Consider the following 16,681-nt stretch of genomic DNA (forward strand, 5'->3'; position numbering starts at 1 on the left):
AGGTATTTAGTATAAAGCGTTCTGGGTGGCCAATTTTTCATATTTTTCTGCTGTAGTCCCCATAAAATTTTAAAATAGTGTTATATTTTCATCATATTTTAGTGTATTTTATTAGGATTAATCTAACTTCACCTCTTGGGTATGTTCCGTATAATTAACAAGTGCTCTACATTTTGTCTCTCTCCCTATGTTTTCATGGATTGACGCCCCTGAGTACACCTAATAAAACGCTTCTTTAGGGTTTAAAAATGATAATTTACGTCGACCGAATATTACACAGAAGATACAGCTTCCTGTCTATCGTAATAGAGTAGGCTATTTTGTACGGAAGATGCACTTAAATTTGAGCGTGGCATTCTAAATCGGGATGTAGAGGATGATTATAGTGTGTCTCGATTTTTAAACAAAATAGCAGCCTTTAGCTATTGCGTCAGTTTGGTGTTTTCACTGTAAATTACCAGCAGAGCTGCTGATCCGAGAACAGAGCTACTGGTTCCAGCAGTAGTGATAGTGAGTGTGTATGACGAGCATGTGAATGACTGTTCTGTGATGAGCTGAAAAGGATAACCAATATTGTTACGGATGTCATATGATGAGCAAATTATTGTTTCTAACTCTTTTACTAGGTAATTAAATGGCCGAGATTTTGTCTAATTTAGCACGGATTTACCGACATGACCAATTTGTTCTTTCTACATTGACCATAGGTCTTTTTTCGCGAGCTGGATAGCTTTCCATTGATCGGGACTGCGAAAATATGCAACACCGTTACCCTAGCCGAGTGGTTAGCGCTCCGGACTTGATTTCCTGAGGTCATGGGTTCGAGTCCTGCTATCGCTCGTTATTTGCTTTGGAACGGGGTCAAGGGTGTGACCCTGCAAGCTCAGCGAGAGTCGACCCTGCTCTAAACGAGAACCTGGTGAAATCTTGGGAAAAAACACGGAAGCATCGGATGATTTGCCCCCAACCACGCATTGCAGTCCCGCCCGAAGGCATCAAATCAGGTGATCGGTAACTGTGCAACGCAGACTCTTGGTCAGCATGTGATTTTTTTTTAAGTTTTAAGTTTAAGCTATTCATGAGAAGACAAGAAGTAAATAGACTTGGAAAGCGGACCCAGAACGCTAGTGAAAAGTGATTCTGGCTTTTGGGTTTTGGCGCTAAGTTTAAATTATTAAACTCAAGAATATTGCGACACTTCTAACTTTAACTTTTCTTTCTGTATGTTCTTATTAATTAAATCGCGGTTTTTTTCACTATTTTTTGTTTTTGTTATTAATGACTTCAAGTAATCAATAGAATTTTTGAAAACATTGCAAGAGAATTGTTGAGACCAATTATTATTGCTGGTTTATACACAAAAATCATTATAACAATAGAAGCATGGTCAGTTTCTAAATAACTTGCTTTTTCTGTCGATATTTGCGACATGCCCGTATAATTTTCAGTGGCCTTATAAGTCGGCTCTAATTTTTGTAATTAGCAGAATATTGAGATAGCTAAAAAAGGACATACCTTTAGGATCAGAATTCCATCCTGAATCTGAACATAACATTCATTTATGTTGCAAATTTACTTTACCCCCCCCCCCCTAATAGTCATGTGTTATATCTTTTATATTTTTTACACTCTTCACACTCTGTAATGATATAGCTAAGAAATAGCCATACATTTAGAGTCAGCATTTTATCCTAAATCGAAATATACCATCCATTTGCAACAACAATTCCTTCCCCCCCCCCCATGAATAAAAAATATAGCATATAACCATTAGGGACGGGGACAGAGTAAATTAACGCTGCAAATGAATGCTATATTTGGATTCAAAATGAAATTCTGATCCTAATGGTGCTTGATCCTAGTGTTTGTTTGGTACTTGTGTCTTATAGCTACCACACTCAAGTTCTGTCGAGAAGTGAAGTTTGGTTAATGCTAATGAAATAAAACAAAATATGATGAAAATATAATACTTTATCAACAAAATTATGAAAACTGCAACAAAGAATTATGGAAGGGGGGCCACCCAGACTGCATTATATTAAATACGTAACCTAAGCTAACTTAACCAAAATACTAACTAAATACTTAATTAAAATATAGCTACAATGTAGCTTCCCACCAAGCCGAAGCTAACATTGTCTGGTATAAAGACCATGAACACCGGTTATTGTCTCATGGTGGCTATACAAGATCTTGAGTGTGGTGGCTGTAAGACAAAAGTGCAGTTTGTTTCATGGATATCTTAATATACTGAGATAAAACCTGTTATCTCAAAGAGCTGAAAGAATATAAAAGATACAACACATGACCATCAGGTGGTAGGGGAGGGGGAGTAAATTTGTGATCCAAATGAATGTTTTTTTATTCAGGATGAAATTCTGATCCTAAATCTATGTCTAATTTTGGTGCTTATGCACTATGCGGTACCCACCGCTATATACTGTTGAGGAAACCAGACATGGAGACCCGTCAAACGGGTGTTTGTTATCTTAATTGATTGCAAAGCGTGGTTTCTTATCGAGTTTACTTATCTGTTGTATTTTCCGGCAGGAAAATACTACTTGTCTGTTAAACATAACATCCTAGAGAACTGAAGTTATCAGATAGACTAATCATAATGAAACACTTTAGTTTCTACAATGCTTTTGTTTATACAATAATATAATTTGGGCTATACATTTGCACATTATGGGGGCAGGGCTAGGGGTAAAGTAATCTAACCCCCAACCCCTCCTAATGTGTAAACATATAGCACAAATTATACGAGTTCAATGCATTTTACGACGCGTCATTTGTCTTTGTAGCTATGAAACCGGTTTTCTTTGATGTTACATTCAGCAAAATATACGTAATCCTTGAGAATGTTCTGTTTAACAGACAAGCATGGCCGTATCCAAGGGGGTCCCCCCCCCCGAAATGTTTGTCCGACTCGTAAAAACGTAAAAAAAATGAACATGAACAAATTTTGTATGCGTTTTTTGTGTTTTTTTTTTGTGTAGCGATATAGATATTCTAGGCGCTTCCGCTTTCACTCACTTTTTCTAAATTTTTTCAGGTTGCGAATCTAGATTCATTTTTTTCTTCTAAATTTCCACTTCTTCGACTTTAGATTTCATCGAGCAGCCCATTATACGATAATATGCATAAAAATTGTAGCCAACAGATATTCCAGGCACTTCCGCTGTCACTCACTTTTTCTAAATTTTTTCAGGTTGGAATCTAGATTAATTTTTTCTTTTAAATTTCCAATTTTTTTTACTTTCGGTTTCATCGAGCAGCCCGTTATACGATGCAACCCGAATCCAGCAGCACGTTATGCGACGCATCACGAGATGAAAAGCAGCAAAGAATTTTATAATTTAGGACTATATGGGACTTTCAGGGGGGTATACATTATCAGTATTAAAACTGTTACACTGAAAAGTTGCATGAAATAAGGAATCTAATGTTACTACTTTTATTAATATTAATTAAAAAAAAAAAACTTTTTCCACAAAATAGGTTTTTCAAAGAAAAGTAAAGAACTCCATTAAACAAAAAATGAGCAAAAATAAAATAAAATAATCTACCAAGCATGAAACTACGATAAATCAGCATCGATAAATAAATGAAACTCCAAAAGGACAGAAATTACAATAAATAAACGAGTCGAACTCAAAACGAGCAGAAATTAACATAAGTTGGGCTCAAAACCTCTATGTCTTTCCAAGCCTTATTATTCTTTGCGTTTAAATGAAAAAAATATAAATGAGTTAACCTTTATAACTTTAATACATCAAATAATACTGAGTTTTTTATTACTAATTATCAGTTTATGCATATTCAAGTGACATTGTATGTTCAATTGTATATTTGTCAGTAAAAACTTTCAATAAATATTTCAATAAAAACTTATATGCCCCCAGGGCATAACTTATAACCCTTGCTCTGAAGACTGTGAGCGGAGTGTCCTGCTCAAAGGGTATAATTTCTTGAACTTTAACTGCGTGGAACAAAAGGCTATTTCAAAATTTTGATTGGATGTGTTTGGGGAAATGGTGGGCGTGGAAGGGGTTTTAGTTCCCTTCCAATTATTTTCAACTCTTAAAAAGGGCACTAGCCCTTGCAATTTCAAATCGAATGAGCCCTTTTTGAATTTTCTACGACAACACTTTCAATAAGAACCTTTTGTGCCCCCAGAGCAAAACTTACAATCCCTGTCTTGACGGCTGTGAGGGGATTGTCATCCTCAAAGATCTAATTTCCAGAACTTTAAACTACGTTGAACAAAATGGCTATCTCAAAATTTTGATTGGATGTGTTTGGGGAAATGGTGGGCGTGAGAGGGGGGTTATTTACCGTCCAATCACTTTCGACTATTAAAATGGGCACCAGCCCTTAGAATTTCCACTCAAATGAGCCATTTTTGAAGTTTCTATGACAACGCATTCTATAAAAACGTGTATGCCCCCAGGGCATAGCTTACAACCCTTGCCCCTAGGGCTGTGGGGGAGTGTCCTCCTCAAAAACATATTTTCTATCTGGAAATCAACTACGATGAACAAAATGGCGATCTCAAAACTTTTTTCGTATGTGTTTGTAGTAATTATGGGCGCGGGAGGGGGGCTAATTGCCCTCCAATCACTTTTTACTATTAACCAGAGCACGAGTACTTTTAATTTCCAATCAAATGAGTCTCTTTTGAAGTTTTTACGACACTAGCTTCTTGCATGACCGTATTTGTACCCAGGGCACGAATTAAACCCCTTGTCCCGAGGGTTTTGGGGGAGTGTCCTCCTCAAAAACATATTTTCTATCTGTAAATCAACAACGCTGAAAGAAATGGTTATCTCAAAATTTTGATTGGATGTATTTGGGGGAATGATGGGCGTGGGTGGGGGCTAGTTGCCCTCCTGTCACTTTTGAATTTTGAAAAGGGCATTATCCTATAAAGTCTACATTTTATAGAGTCTTTATTGTGGTTCGTGCAATAACGCCTTATATAAAACCTCACATGCTCCCAGGGCATAACTTAAAACCCTTGTCCCAAGGGTTGTGGGAGAGTGTCCATCTCAAAAACAATTTTTCTCTCTGGAAATCAACTACGCTGAACAAAATGGTTATCTCAAAATTTTGATTGGATGTGTTTGGGGAATGATGGGCGTGGGGGGGCTAGCTGCCATCTAAACACTTTTGAAAATTAAAAAGGGCACTAGCCGATGCAATGCTAGATCGAATATACCCTTTTCGAAATTTCTACGACAACTCCTTCGATACGAAGTATCCGGGTATGGAGAACCAAAAAACAACACATTGTGCCCACATCGTTCTTTACTTAGGCAGCCCTAGCGCGCTGCATATGAAGTTTGCTTCAAAAGAGCCACTGAACTGCATTCTTACCAAAAATAGTAATGAAAAATTCATAAAACTGCTTTAACATAATCATAAATACTTCCTTAGGTCAATGTTAAAAGTGTATTGCTCTGCTTAACCCCCCCCCCCCCCATCACATGAATAAATAGGCTACACAGCCTAGCATAAATACTTAAACTAGTCGATTTTCAAACAGTTGTAAATAAGTAGCGACGCTTCTTAATATTAACCGAAAATATTAAAAACGGAAATTTAATAACAATAGATATATAAAAAGAATCGGCTTATTATGTTGATAAAATAAAAACAAGTTTTTTAACTGAAAGTAAGGAGTGACATTAAAACTTAAGACGAACAGAAATTATTCTGTATATGAAAGGGGCTGTCCCCTCCTCAACGCCTCGCTCTTTACTCTAAAATTTTTAATGGTTTTAAAAAATAGAGTTGCGAGAAAGAGTCTAACTTTAGCGTATGTTGGATGTGATTGTTGGATGTTGTTTCTTGATGATTGTTGGATTTTGGTTGATGGTTGTTGGTGATTTTTTTTGTTTGTTGGTTATGTTTGTTGATATTTGGTTATGTTTGTTGGTTATGTTTGATGGTTATCTGGTTTGATGTTTATGATTGCTGGATATTGTTTGTTTGTTACGTTTGATGTTTGTTGGTTGTTGTTTATTGGTTATGTTTATTGGTTGATGGTTATGTTGGTTGTTGGATGTTGCTTTGGATATATTTGAAAATAAATGCTGTTACTAGGCAATGCCACGCCTTGTTTCTAGGCAAAATTCCCTGGTGTTTTCCTCTTATACATGTCCAAATTGGCCTCCCCAGATAGTAGAGTCCCCCTCAATGTTTTTCTATTGAAAACCATAGAAGGCCATTATGGAACACGCCCAATATTTCCCCTTAGCCACCGCTATTTTTTAGCACATTAAATAAGTTGAGCTACCAGCCCTTCAAGCTGTTACATCTATACAATTTCGGTCAGCTGGCAATATTCCGAGCAGAGCCCTCTAGTCATCACACCTACGCAATGTGGTCACCGGTTCTATTAAAGGGAACATTCTTGGCCAGACTCCCATGACACACCCCTTTACACACCAATAATGTCACAACACACCCCGTTTCAAACGGTCAGGTCTAATATGCTTGACGCAATTTTATGTAACCCTACGTCAGGAGCCCATGGGAAATCCCCGCTTATAACGTAACGAGAGACATTATGCAATGATTGTGCATCACTGTCACGTAATACCTCTTCGACTTTTTTATTTTTCGCCTGAAACGCTCAATACATTTCTCTTTCTTTCATTAGTTGTCTTTTTGTACCCGCTAGGACTCGAAAGGTCAATTTTCTTCCCATGGATTTGTGCCCTAAGCAAGTCGTCCATGAAACCATTTCCAGTATTCTATAGGAGCTGTCGTACCTGTGGGCCATCGAAAATGCCGGCCTTCAGCTTCTCAATGGTCAGTCAAGGAAAGGCTCAGCACAGGTAGGTGAAGCACCTTCCATCCTTGTCCAGAGCGTGCGTGAACTGCTTCATTCTTCAAAGGTTTAATGTGTAGCGGTAATCCGCTACACATTGCATTCCAAGCATTAATCCAAGTTTCATGTGTAGCGGTGGGATTAATATCTTCTCCCAGTCAACAAGAGGTTCGTTTATGATGTTTATCGCCCCAGTTACTAACTGCTCTGGTGCCAGCGACCCTTTCTTTACATAGTGCCGGGATCTGTCTCGACTGCCCCACATACATATAAATCATGGTTACTTCGTGAACCCGGACTGCTGACCAAGTAGAAACTTCATCGTCTTAAAGTAGACACAGATGATCCATTGGTGAGGCTCATGTTGGATTTTGTAGTGCACGTACTTAACTGCTTCATATTTTTCTTTGAGAGGTGTGAAGTGCACAAGAGGGATTGAAGCGAATTGGTTACCGTTGTGGAGGATCACACACTTCAAAGAGCGCTTGTTGCTGTCAATAAAGAATTATCAGTCCCTCGGATAGTATTGAGGAGCGACGAGTGTATCAAGAAGACTGGCGACATCTCAGCATTACACAAGGTTTTACTCATGGCATAAGTACCCCATATAGTCCTCATGTCTTCTACGAAAGAAAGTGGTATGTCCATCTTCACTAAAAAAATTTTCTCATTGAGTCTGGACGCTAACAGCTCTGAGGAAATCTTCGACAAGCTGAGATCCTGGACCAAATCATTAAGCTTACATTGTGAAAAGGACTGCAGACTATCTTGTGCTTTATACCCCTCTTCTATTTATCCTCCCTCATCTGCACGGGTGGCCTTGCCGCCACTGTCGGGAAGCTCTGTGAACGCTGGTATAGGAATTTTTTGCAATGAGCAACTGGACGGTGAGCAGATGGAAGGTCGGGGTACTGGAGGCTGTGTCGATTCTTCTGGTTGATTCCAGTAGTATTGATGGCATAGAAGCAACAATCCGATGCATAGTCTAACGGCTCCCTCCAAACCATTGGAATTTCAACCTTCAGTGAAGTTTTCGACCCTTTGTCAACTGCTGGAGGTATTCCACACACGTCTTGCACACCATTTGCGGTGCCCAGGACTTATCTTGGTCACCCAGTTTGACTTCAAAGTAAGCCTTGTAGGCGTGCTTTACAAATCCTATGATGTTTCTCCTGTCCACTGACAGCGTGCAATCTCTGCAGATGTAGCAGAAAATGTCAGAATCATTCCTGCATGACCGTTGTTCCGAAGCCATATCGATCAAGTGAAAGAAACAGAAAAATGCTGGTTAATGTCAGGCAGTGAAATTTAGAATCAATTTGATTGGTTAAGGGTTAATCAGATAGCTTTGCAGTTACGTATACACGTATGCAGATACTTTAGAGAAAAAGAATAGTGTTGTAATTCGATATATTCTACAAGAAAAATATGATTGAAATAAAAACCCCTGATATTAGCATATGTATAGCTCGTTAGATTGGTCTATGGCTGTATCTCAAAAAGTTGACCTGATAGAGAAAAATGAATGTGATATTCAGATTCAGAACACCAAAATTAGGCTAAATCAGATGAGAAACCCCTGGCGATTTTTTTGCTGTTACCCTGTGTAATTATACCTATTGAAGTTTGGGCTTGCATAAGAAATAATTAATCGTTATTCCATTATGGAACGTAAATTTTTATTTTTAAAGTAAAAAGCTAATTTTTTATCATTCAGTGACCTAGAACTCATTTCATGTATATAAAAAAAAAAAAAAAAAAAAAAAAAAAAAAAAAAAAAAATGCATATTGTGACAAGGGAAACACCCCAAGGCTAGATCCGAAACTAAAGTTTCTTAGTAATTAATAACCCAATTAGAGGCTATATTTCTCACCTAAAATGTTTTTGTATCAATCAATAGAAAATTAAAAACAAAAGTAATGTATTTAGTTTTTAGTGTTGACAAGTACTTTCAAAGTTAAAAGACTTTGAAAACTTACCATGTACATATAGCAAGGGCGTATTCATGATTTTCGTTCGGGGTGGAGGGGATTTTTTTTCCTGAGAGGGGATACAAAAAGAAACGCATCAAAATTTGCTTATATGCAGTTTTGCTACGTTTTTACGAGTTGGACAATTTTTGGGCTAGGGGGATTAAACCCTGAAGTCCCCCCTGGATACGACCTTGACACTTGGCTATAATAACTGGAGAAATTTTACTAATATTTGTTATACCGTAACTTTTCCGTTTACTGACTAACACTCCATTTTGACTTGTAATTGAGTTAACTTGCTACCACTAACGTCCTAGATCTGGAAACAGTTTGTCTAATTAAAAGATTAAATATAAACAAAACTCAAATATTAACGTTTAATTATTTCCCGGCACTTGCGTTTTGAACAACACCAAAGATATTGGGTAGTATTTAGATGTAAATCACATCTTAATTTTTCAAACATACTCCATGCAAGCATAATCGAATGCAAAGTTGATTGGTGTTTAAGGACACCCTAGACGGTCAATCATTTTGATCAAAAGCTTCCGTCAATCAATTGATTAAAGCGTGATTGACCGTCTAGGAACCGATTGAGTCAGTCAAAATTTCTATCAAACACCATCAACGCTTGACTTACGCTTCAAACAGGCTCCTAGACGGTCAATAATGCTTTAATCAATTGATTGATGGAAGCTTTTGATCAAAACGATTTACCTTCTTGGGTGCCCTGTCGCCTAGGGGGCACATTCGTGTGCGAGCACAACAACATAAGTATGTAGTTGGGACGAAAGCGACTGCTAATCGGCCGTCTAGTGCGTGTTCAGTTAAGCGATGAGAGAAGTCTTCGAGTGCTGGGTATCGGTAGACTTTAAGACAATTTCAAGAATATTAGAAAAAGCAAAGTATTCAGTAAAATAAGAAGGGAATAGTTTTTACTAGTAGTAATTAAACAGAAAAGAATAGTGGTAATTAATTAACCAAAAAGTTCCGTTAATTTATTACAACATCTAACTTTTTCTTAGTTTGAGTCGTTGACTTTCTGAGTTTAACCTACAAGGAGGCAATAAGGTAATTCCGCTTGAAGAATATATACAGATAAACTATTTTAAAAGTATCTTTAAAATGGAAAATTGTGTTTCCATAGCATCAACCCGGTGGTGTCATAAATATCGGTTGTCTCCAGTTTGTCTCATTAGAGCTACAGCCTTGTCTCTACAATCATTCATCGTCAAAATTGTGACTGCTTAAAAATTAGTATTCATGAGATTAAAGAATTATTTGTATCCATACTCCGCCATTCCTTTATTATAAAACTGTGTTCAAATTGTGAAAAATTCTGGCTCTTCCCAATTTCTGGTGGTGTCCATAATTTAGTCAAAAATATTGATTCTGCTAAGCGATGGTGTTTTGAAAGATTATGAGGTTGCTCTTTGTCAAACATGACATGGACGACATTTTTTGGGGAAAATGACATTTTCCCTAAATAATTTGACGTTGTTTAAACTTGGGTTCTTGGAAATTCTGCCTGTTTCAAAATACCTGTCGTGAAATTTAGGAATTTGGTTGTATAACAGGAAAGGAAGGTGTTGATAAATACAATGATAAATTGCAAATAGGTATTGATAAGAATGGCAGAATTAGCAGTTGATCAGGCAACAACAGTTTTGATCGCAGAAACGTCAGCGTCGTCGAAACAATGCTCTATTCTGCACATAGTAGCAGAGTGGCCAGATTGGGCGCATTTGCGCCATTTTAGCGGTTTTTCAAGGCGTTTGCGTATTAACTTTTTCAATTTGGGAATATTTGTTTTTTTTGGGGGGGGGGGGGTGGTCGTTCACTCGGCGCATTTCCATTAGAAAAATTGAACTTTCGGCGCATTTTAACTTTTACGGTGGCGCAACTTTAAACCAAACATATGGCAACACTGCCTAGTAGACCTCAATTTTTCAGTTGCTAGATTAATATTTTTATATTTTCGATGTTTGTTTCTCAAGAATTTTCTTTGTTCATTGCTAACTTATTTGACGAAAGAAAGTCGATTGTCGGAAACTTCAGCTGCTAAAACTGGACACATCCTTTGGTCGGGGGGTCCTTAGTCGTCTGAATCGAAAGCAATGAGCACTTAGTGAAATGAGGATTTTTCGATGTTGGTTACCCAGGTCCTAGCTTCTTTGGTACATCGAAAAACAATCTTCCATGGAAACTTACTAAGCAAGGATTATGTACATAGATCCAGTGCACACGGACAAATTCTAGGAAGGAAAATCAGAGGAATTTCATTTTCAGGAAATTCTAACCCATTATTTTCCAATTTTCCAGGGTAGGGAGCCCTTCTGGCCAGTCTGAGGAGCAAAGCCCCACCTCGCCATTTGTGGGTACAATTATGTATATATCTTTAAAAAAAAGGCGTGCTGGTGTAATTTATCTTGACTTTTCGATAGCATTCTGAATTTTCTCTCCAGTTATTGTTTCTTCCGCTCTTGTGTGACCGACCATCAACTTATTATACGAACAACTTTGCCAATAGCTTTATTATTTCTAGTTCTCTTGATCTGCAAAGTTGTTTGAAATTTCTGGCTTAATGTAGAGCTGATTTTTTTTTTTCAGTATTTGGTCTTCTCTCGCCTGGATTTTGCATCTTTTTTCAAGAATCATTTCAAAATTCTCAAATCCAAAATATCAGTCAGTTTCGTCATGGTGACAACACCCTTGACAATGATCATGAAAATGTCGAAAAATCTCTGGAACAGCATAATGAAAAAACGATGGAAGTAGAAGATTTGAACAAAATTCTTGACACTGACCATGAGTATTTAGATGAGGAGGACGACATAGTTTTATGGAAGGCAGTTGTAACGAGTTTGGCAGAATGGAATTACTTAAAGCTTTTAAACAAAAAGAACGGAAGAGAGTAAGTAAAGAATTTTGTGTTTTTCAAAGGCATAATGTCACTACTATGCTTAAAGGTCGTAAGTGGCAGTATAATAGAGGGGGATCAATTGGGACGGAGGAGGACAGGGAAATATCATAGAAATAAAGGTCGTAGAAATCCTAATTAGAATTAAAATTTAATTAATTGAAAATGACAATATAAAGGGTGAACCTATCAAACAGTTTGGGGTAGCGAACTGTAAGTAAGGAGTCCATCAGCCAAATAGTAATAAAAAAACAGGATTTTGATAACAAAAGATACATCAAAAGAAGAGACATTTTATCAAGATTCCAAATTTGCAAAACTTATTAAGTTTAACGTTACTCGCCAAAAGCTACGAGCATGAGGAAATTTGCGTAGTTTTAGAAAAAGGGGAATTTTCCATGGGAGAATTGTTTCCCAGGGGAATTTTCCAAGGCGTAATTTGAATTTTCCAAATCCTGGCATGATTTGAAAAACGGTAGAAATTCAAAACGACTTTTTCCAGCTGAAAGCAAGGAGCAGAATTAAACTTAAAACGAACAGAAATTGGTGGGGGGGCTGCCCGTTCCTTAACCCTCACTCTTTACGCTACATTTTACCTTTTTGACATAATTCATTAAGAAAGACTGCTCAAACACCAGGGCCATTGAATTGGAATGAGAAGTATTCACAAAAACCTTTAAAGTTTAAGCGTAAAGAGCAAGGGTTGAGGAACGAGCAGCCCCCCTCAGATACGGAATGATTTCTGCTCCTTTGAAGTTTTAATGTTGTTCCTTACTTTCAGCTGAAAAAAACTTATTTTTTTTAATTAAAATTTAAGTGCTTTTAGAGCTTTCTAGCCTTCGCTTTTAACCTTAATCACCTATTTCCGTTTCTCCCTGAACAACGCCCAAAAATTCACTGTTTGGGTAGGCTAATCGAAAGCGGAAGATATCGCTAGGATCTGAACCCTAAAAGGGGCCAAGCGTCATTTTTAGTGCGTGCAGAAATATATAACTCAGTGACATATTTAGCCTACTACTTAAAATATGTGTAACTCACTGACTAGGCCTATATAAGTTATATACAGAAATATATAACTCAGTGACATATTGAGTCTACTACTTATAAATATGTGTAACTCACTGACTAGGCCTATCTAAGTTATATACAGAAATATATAACTGAGTGACATATTTAGCCTACTACTTATAAATATGTGTAACTAGATGACTAGGCATATATAAGTTATAAAAATAAATATATAAATGAGTGACATATTTAGCCTACTACTTATAAATATGTGTAACTCACTGACTAGGCATAAAGTTATATACAGAAATATATAACTCAGTGACATATTTAACCTACTACTTATAAATATACATAACTCACTGACAGGGCCTATATAAGTTATATACAGAAATATATAACTCAGTGACATATTTAGCCTACTACTTATAAATATGTGTAACTCTTATCTTATAAGAGGAGCGTGCGTAGCTGTGTTGGCCTCAGGCGGCTTGGTGCTGCGATGAGTTGTTAGTAGTAGTAGTAAATACATTACAAGCTTATTACGGTTTATTTGACTTACAATAGAAATATTTTTCTTTCACGTTTTAATGATATTTTATCCACTTTATAGGTTCTTAAAAAATCAAAAGGGGTATGTTTTCAAAACGTTAGAAAAGATTTACTCGATTTTATACAAATCGAAAAGTGTTCCTATATAATATAAGATAATATATATAATTTCAAACAAAAACACAAATAATTCAATGAGTAAAATAAGTAATCCCATAAAACCACATAACATTATTTGAACATTAAACTATTGAGCATTTAAACACATACAATTTAAGTTATTTTACTCTTAAACAGTAAATAAAAAATGACGGAGAGAGAAAAAAAGAGACTTCATTTAAATATAACAAACATAAATCTCAAATCAGGCGATATGACGATAAGACTCCACATACCTGGCAAAATATTTCACACATACAATTACGTATATAAATATGTGCATGCATATGTAACGCCTCCCCTTTATAATTGGCTGAAAATGAACCAAATTAAAAATAATCAATATTTGTGTAAAAAAGGAGTCATAATGAAAAATGTATCCAAATTATAAGAAGGAAAAATAATTAAATAAATAAATATAATTTAACTGCAACAATTTATAGATTAAAATAAGTCCTTAAAAGATACCACCAGACGTTTGAAGAAGCAAAAGGAGTGACAGCACCGTTCCATAGCTGGAAGTGCATTCCATACTTTTGAAGATGCCTCCAGAGGGCTTAATTCGGACCGAACGCAAGGTGGGACAGAGACTCATGTGATCTTTTGTAATTATTTCTTTTTTTTCCGTTGAATTGAATATTTAACGTCAAAACAGATTTATTGTTTCAAAAAATACATTGTTAGTTACAACCCAAACATATAATCGCAAGAGAGATTCAGGGTTGTGTTGTGTGTAGTTCTTTGCTTCCAATACCCAGACCCATTGATTTGTTACCCGTCACAATGGATTGTATTGGTACTGTATTACTCATTGGTGTCGATTCACAGAAATGCAGGGGAGGAGAAATGTGTTTTCCTTTCAAAATCTAGGGGAGGAGCAATTTTTTTTCAGTTTTTGACTGAAAATACTAAAACATGCATTTTAAAAATCTAAGAGGGAGCTGAAAATCTAGGTAGAAATCTAGGTAGAAAATTGCAATATTTTGTACACCCCTGTACCCTTCTTAAGTTTTTCATACCTGGAAACCACGATTTTCTAAGATTTTTCTTTCGTTCCTTCAAAATTAGGGAGATTTTAGGGCAGTTCCACGTTTTCTTCAGTGTTGCCTTATTGAATCGTGAAAACAACAATACAAATTAGTTAGATTTTGGCAACATTTGTTGTCTGCAAAATTAATGTATAAACTAACTATTGATTCCCAAAAACAACTACACACTTCAAAAGAAAGGCACGCCATCTTTATGTGCTATATATTTTTAGCTTGTTTTTGCTGACTTTCCATCAACATTTCTTATTTTTAATTTGGCACCCGCCAGGGTTGCCAACTACTGACGTCCAAAAAGAGTGCAAATCAAGGCAAAAAAGAATGATTTTTGCTAAAAAAAGAGTGCAAGTCAAAAATTTGTAAGCGCACGGCTGCCAAATCTTATGTATCACCTCTGAGGCATAAAAGGGTATATTTCAAATGAAAAGAGTTCAAGTTGGTAACACTGTTCCTTGGGACAAACTGAAAATTTACCAAATCCTGAGATCCATCTCCCGATTTTCTCCCGAATCCTAATAGCCATCTCTCGATTTTCTCCCGAAAATTGTCAAGATTCTACAGATTCTTTCAAAAGATAAGTGGAAACACTGTTAGAGACCCGCTTTGAGTTGCAACTCATGAAACTGATTATGACTGAAGCCAAGACGATTTCACGACCAAACTCCAAGGCTTAATTTTTTAGCAGCAAGATTTCCCACTCACTTTAAATACTTGATTCGAGGAGTCACAAACTTTCAAAAACTGTGTAGCCTACAGCAGGTAGCACGTGTCTTGTGTGGTGGAAGTATGCATCGCGTGGTTAGAAACGGTTTTGGTGTAGTGCGGAGAGGGGTGGCATCGCAGAAGTATGTCTCGTGGCAAAACTAGTGGCTCTCTTAATGTATACCAGGTGGCAGAAAGTGGGTGACCCATTGATTTGATTATGACTTAAATTCTTTTTTTTTATCAGGTAATTGTCAAACTTACTATTACATAAAAAAAAATTTTAATGATCCCTTTCAAATTTTCTCTATAAATTCAACTAGTATATTTATGTTATGATTTAAGTGTTTTTCAAAACTTTCGACTATTCTGCAATTATTAAATGATTAATTTAAACTTTAATTATTAATATTAATTTTAATGAAAATACTGAAAGTGCGTTTTGGGTTTATAGTTGGACATTGACGAACAGTTTTTTTTTTTTTTTTTTTTTTCAGTTCTGCCTACCCTTCAAGATATGGCCACGTAAGGCGTTTGAAGTCCTGTGGCAAATATCGGGAAACTCGAAAGTCAAGAACTTGTAGTCTAAACTGACGACTTGAACTAGTGACAGCAACCAAGGCTTTTCGGATTGTAGTCAACACAGCCAAAACCAAAGTTATGAGGGGTGTATCGTGACCCTGCTACAAGAGCTGTGCAGCTGACAATAAAAGGAAAACCAGCAGAAAATGTTAAGTCCTTTGTCTACTTAGGGAGCCTCATAACTTGTGACAACAACAGTTCAAAACTAATACGAAGACTTGACCTGGCAAGTGGCAGCTTCAAGAAACTTTTGCCAATTTGGAAAAGTGAGCGTCGTGTCTGTCAACTCCTCTAAAGATGTGGTTCTTCATCTCCCTCATAATCCCCATTACTTTATACTCAAGACAAACATGATAAAGGCTGATGAAGAGTGAAGAATTTCCTCATTTGAAACTAAATGCCTTAGACACATTGTGGGGATTACCTACGTTGACTGAGTCTCAGACCTCCAAAAACTGCTCTGTTGCCCCTGAGCCATCATTGACCGGATCAAAAGTCAACAACTCCACTGCCTTGGCCATGTTCAGCAAATATCAGCCAGTCAGCTACCAAACATCATCTTCAAAGGACGGATACACTTTCACAGCACTCGCCCCCGAGGACAACCTTGTAAGAGATCGACTGACAATTTCCTGGCCCATAACCTCCCCCAGATACTACGTGTAGTACCAAACAGATTGATTTACCGTCACCAAATTCATCGTCTGCTTAGAAGAGAACAAGCCCCAATACACCCACAAACGTCAGACCTAAGTCAAGTTAAGTCAATATCTAAAAATAAAACAGAAGGAGATTGTATGTTGTCTGCTGAAAAAAGGCTTTAGGAGTACATTTTCCTCCCAAGTTAGCATGCTCGCAATATTCTACGATCGACCGCTGACTCGATACAATTATATCTAT

The 16,681-nt window shown here is 36.8% G+C and overlaps 1 protein-coding gene across 1 annotated transcript in view; it reads left to right on the top strand.

Moving 5' to 3' along the window:
- The first annotated feature begins 495 nt into the window (after nucleotides 1–495).
- LOC148944792 (uncharacterized) overlaps nucleotides 496–16,681 on the top strand; it is a 180,451-nt gene continuing 164,265 nt past the window's right edge. Inside the window, exons 1-2 of the mRNA XM_089100315.1 lie at nucleotides 496–626; nucleotides 11,423–11,726. Of these exons, the coding sequence (XP_088956441.1) occupies nucleotides 590–626; nucleotides 11,423–11,726 (341 nt within the window). The 5' untranslated portion in view covers nucleotides 496–589. The remainder of the gene's footprint in view (nucleotides 627–11,422; nucleotides 11,727–16,681) is intronic.

This window comes from Artemia sp. Qi Xiang Cuo, chromosome 14, assembly GCF_049724085.1.
Source record: "Artemia sp. Qi Xiang Cuo chromosome 14, ASM4972408v1, whole genome shotgun sequence".
Taxonomy (NCBI): Eukaryota; Metazoa; Arthropoda; class Branchiopoda; order Anostraca; family Artemiidae; genus Artemia; species Artemia sp. Qi Xiang Cuo.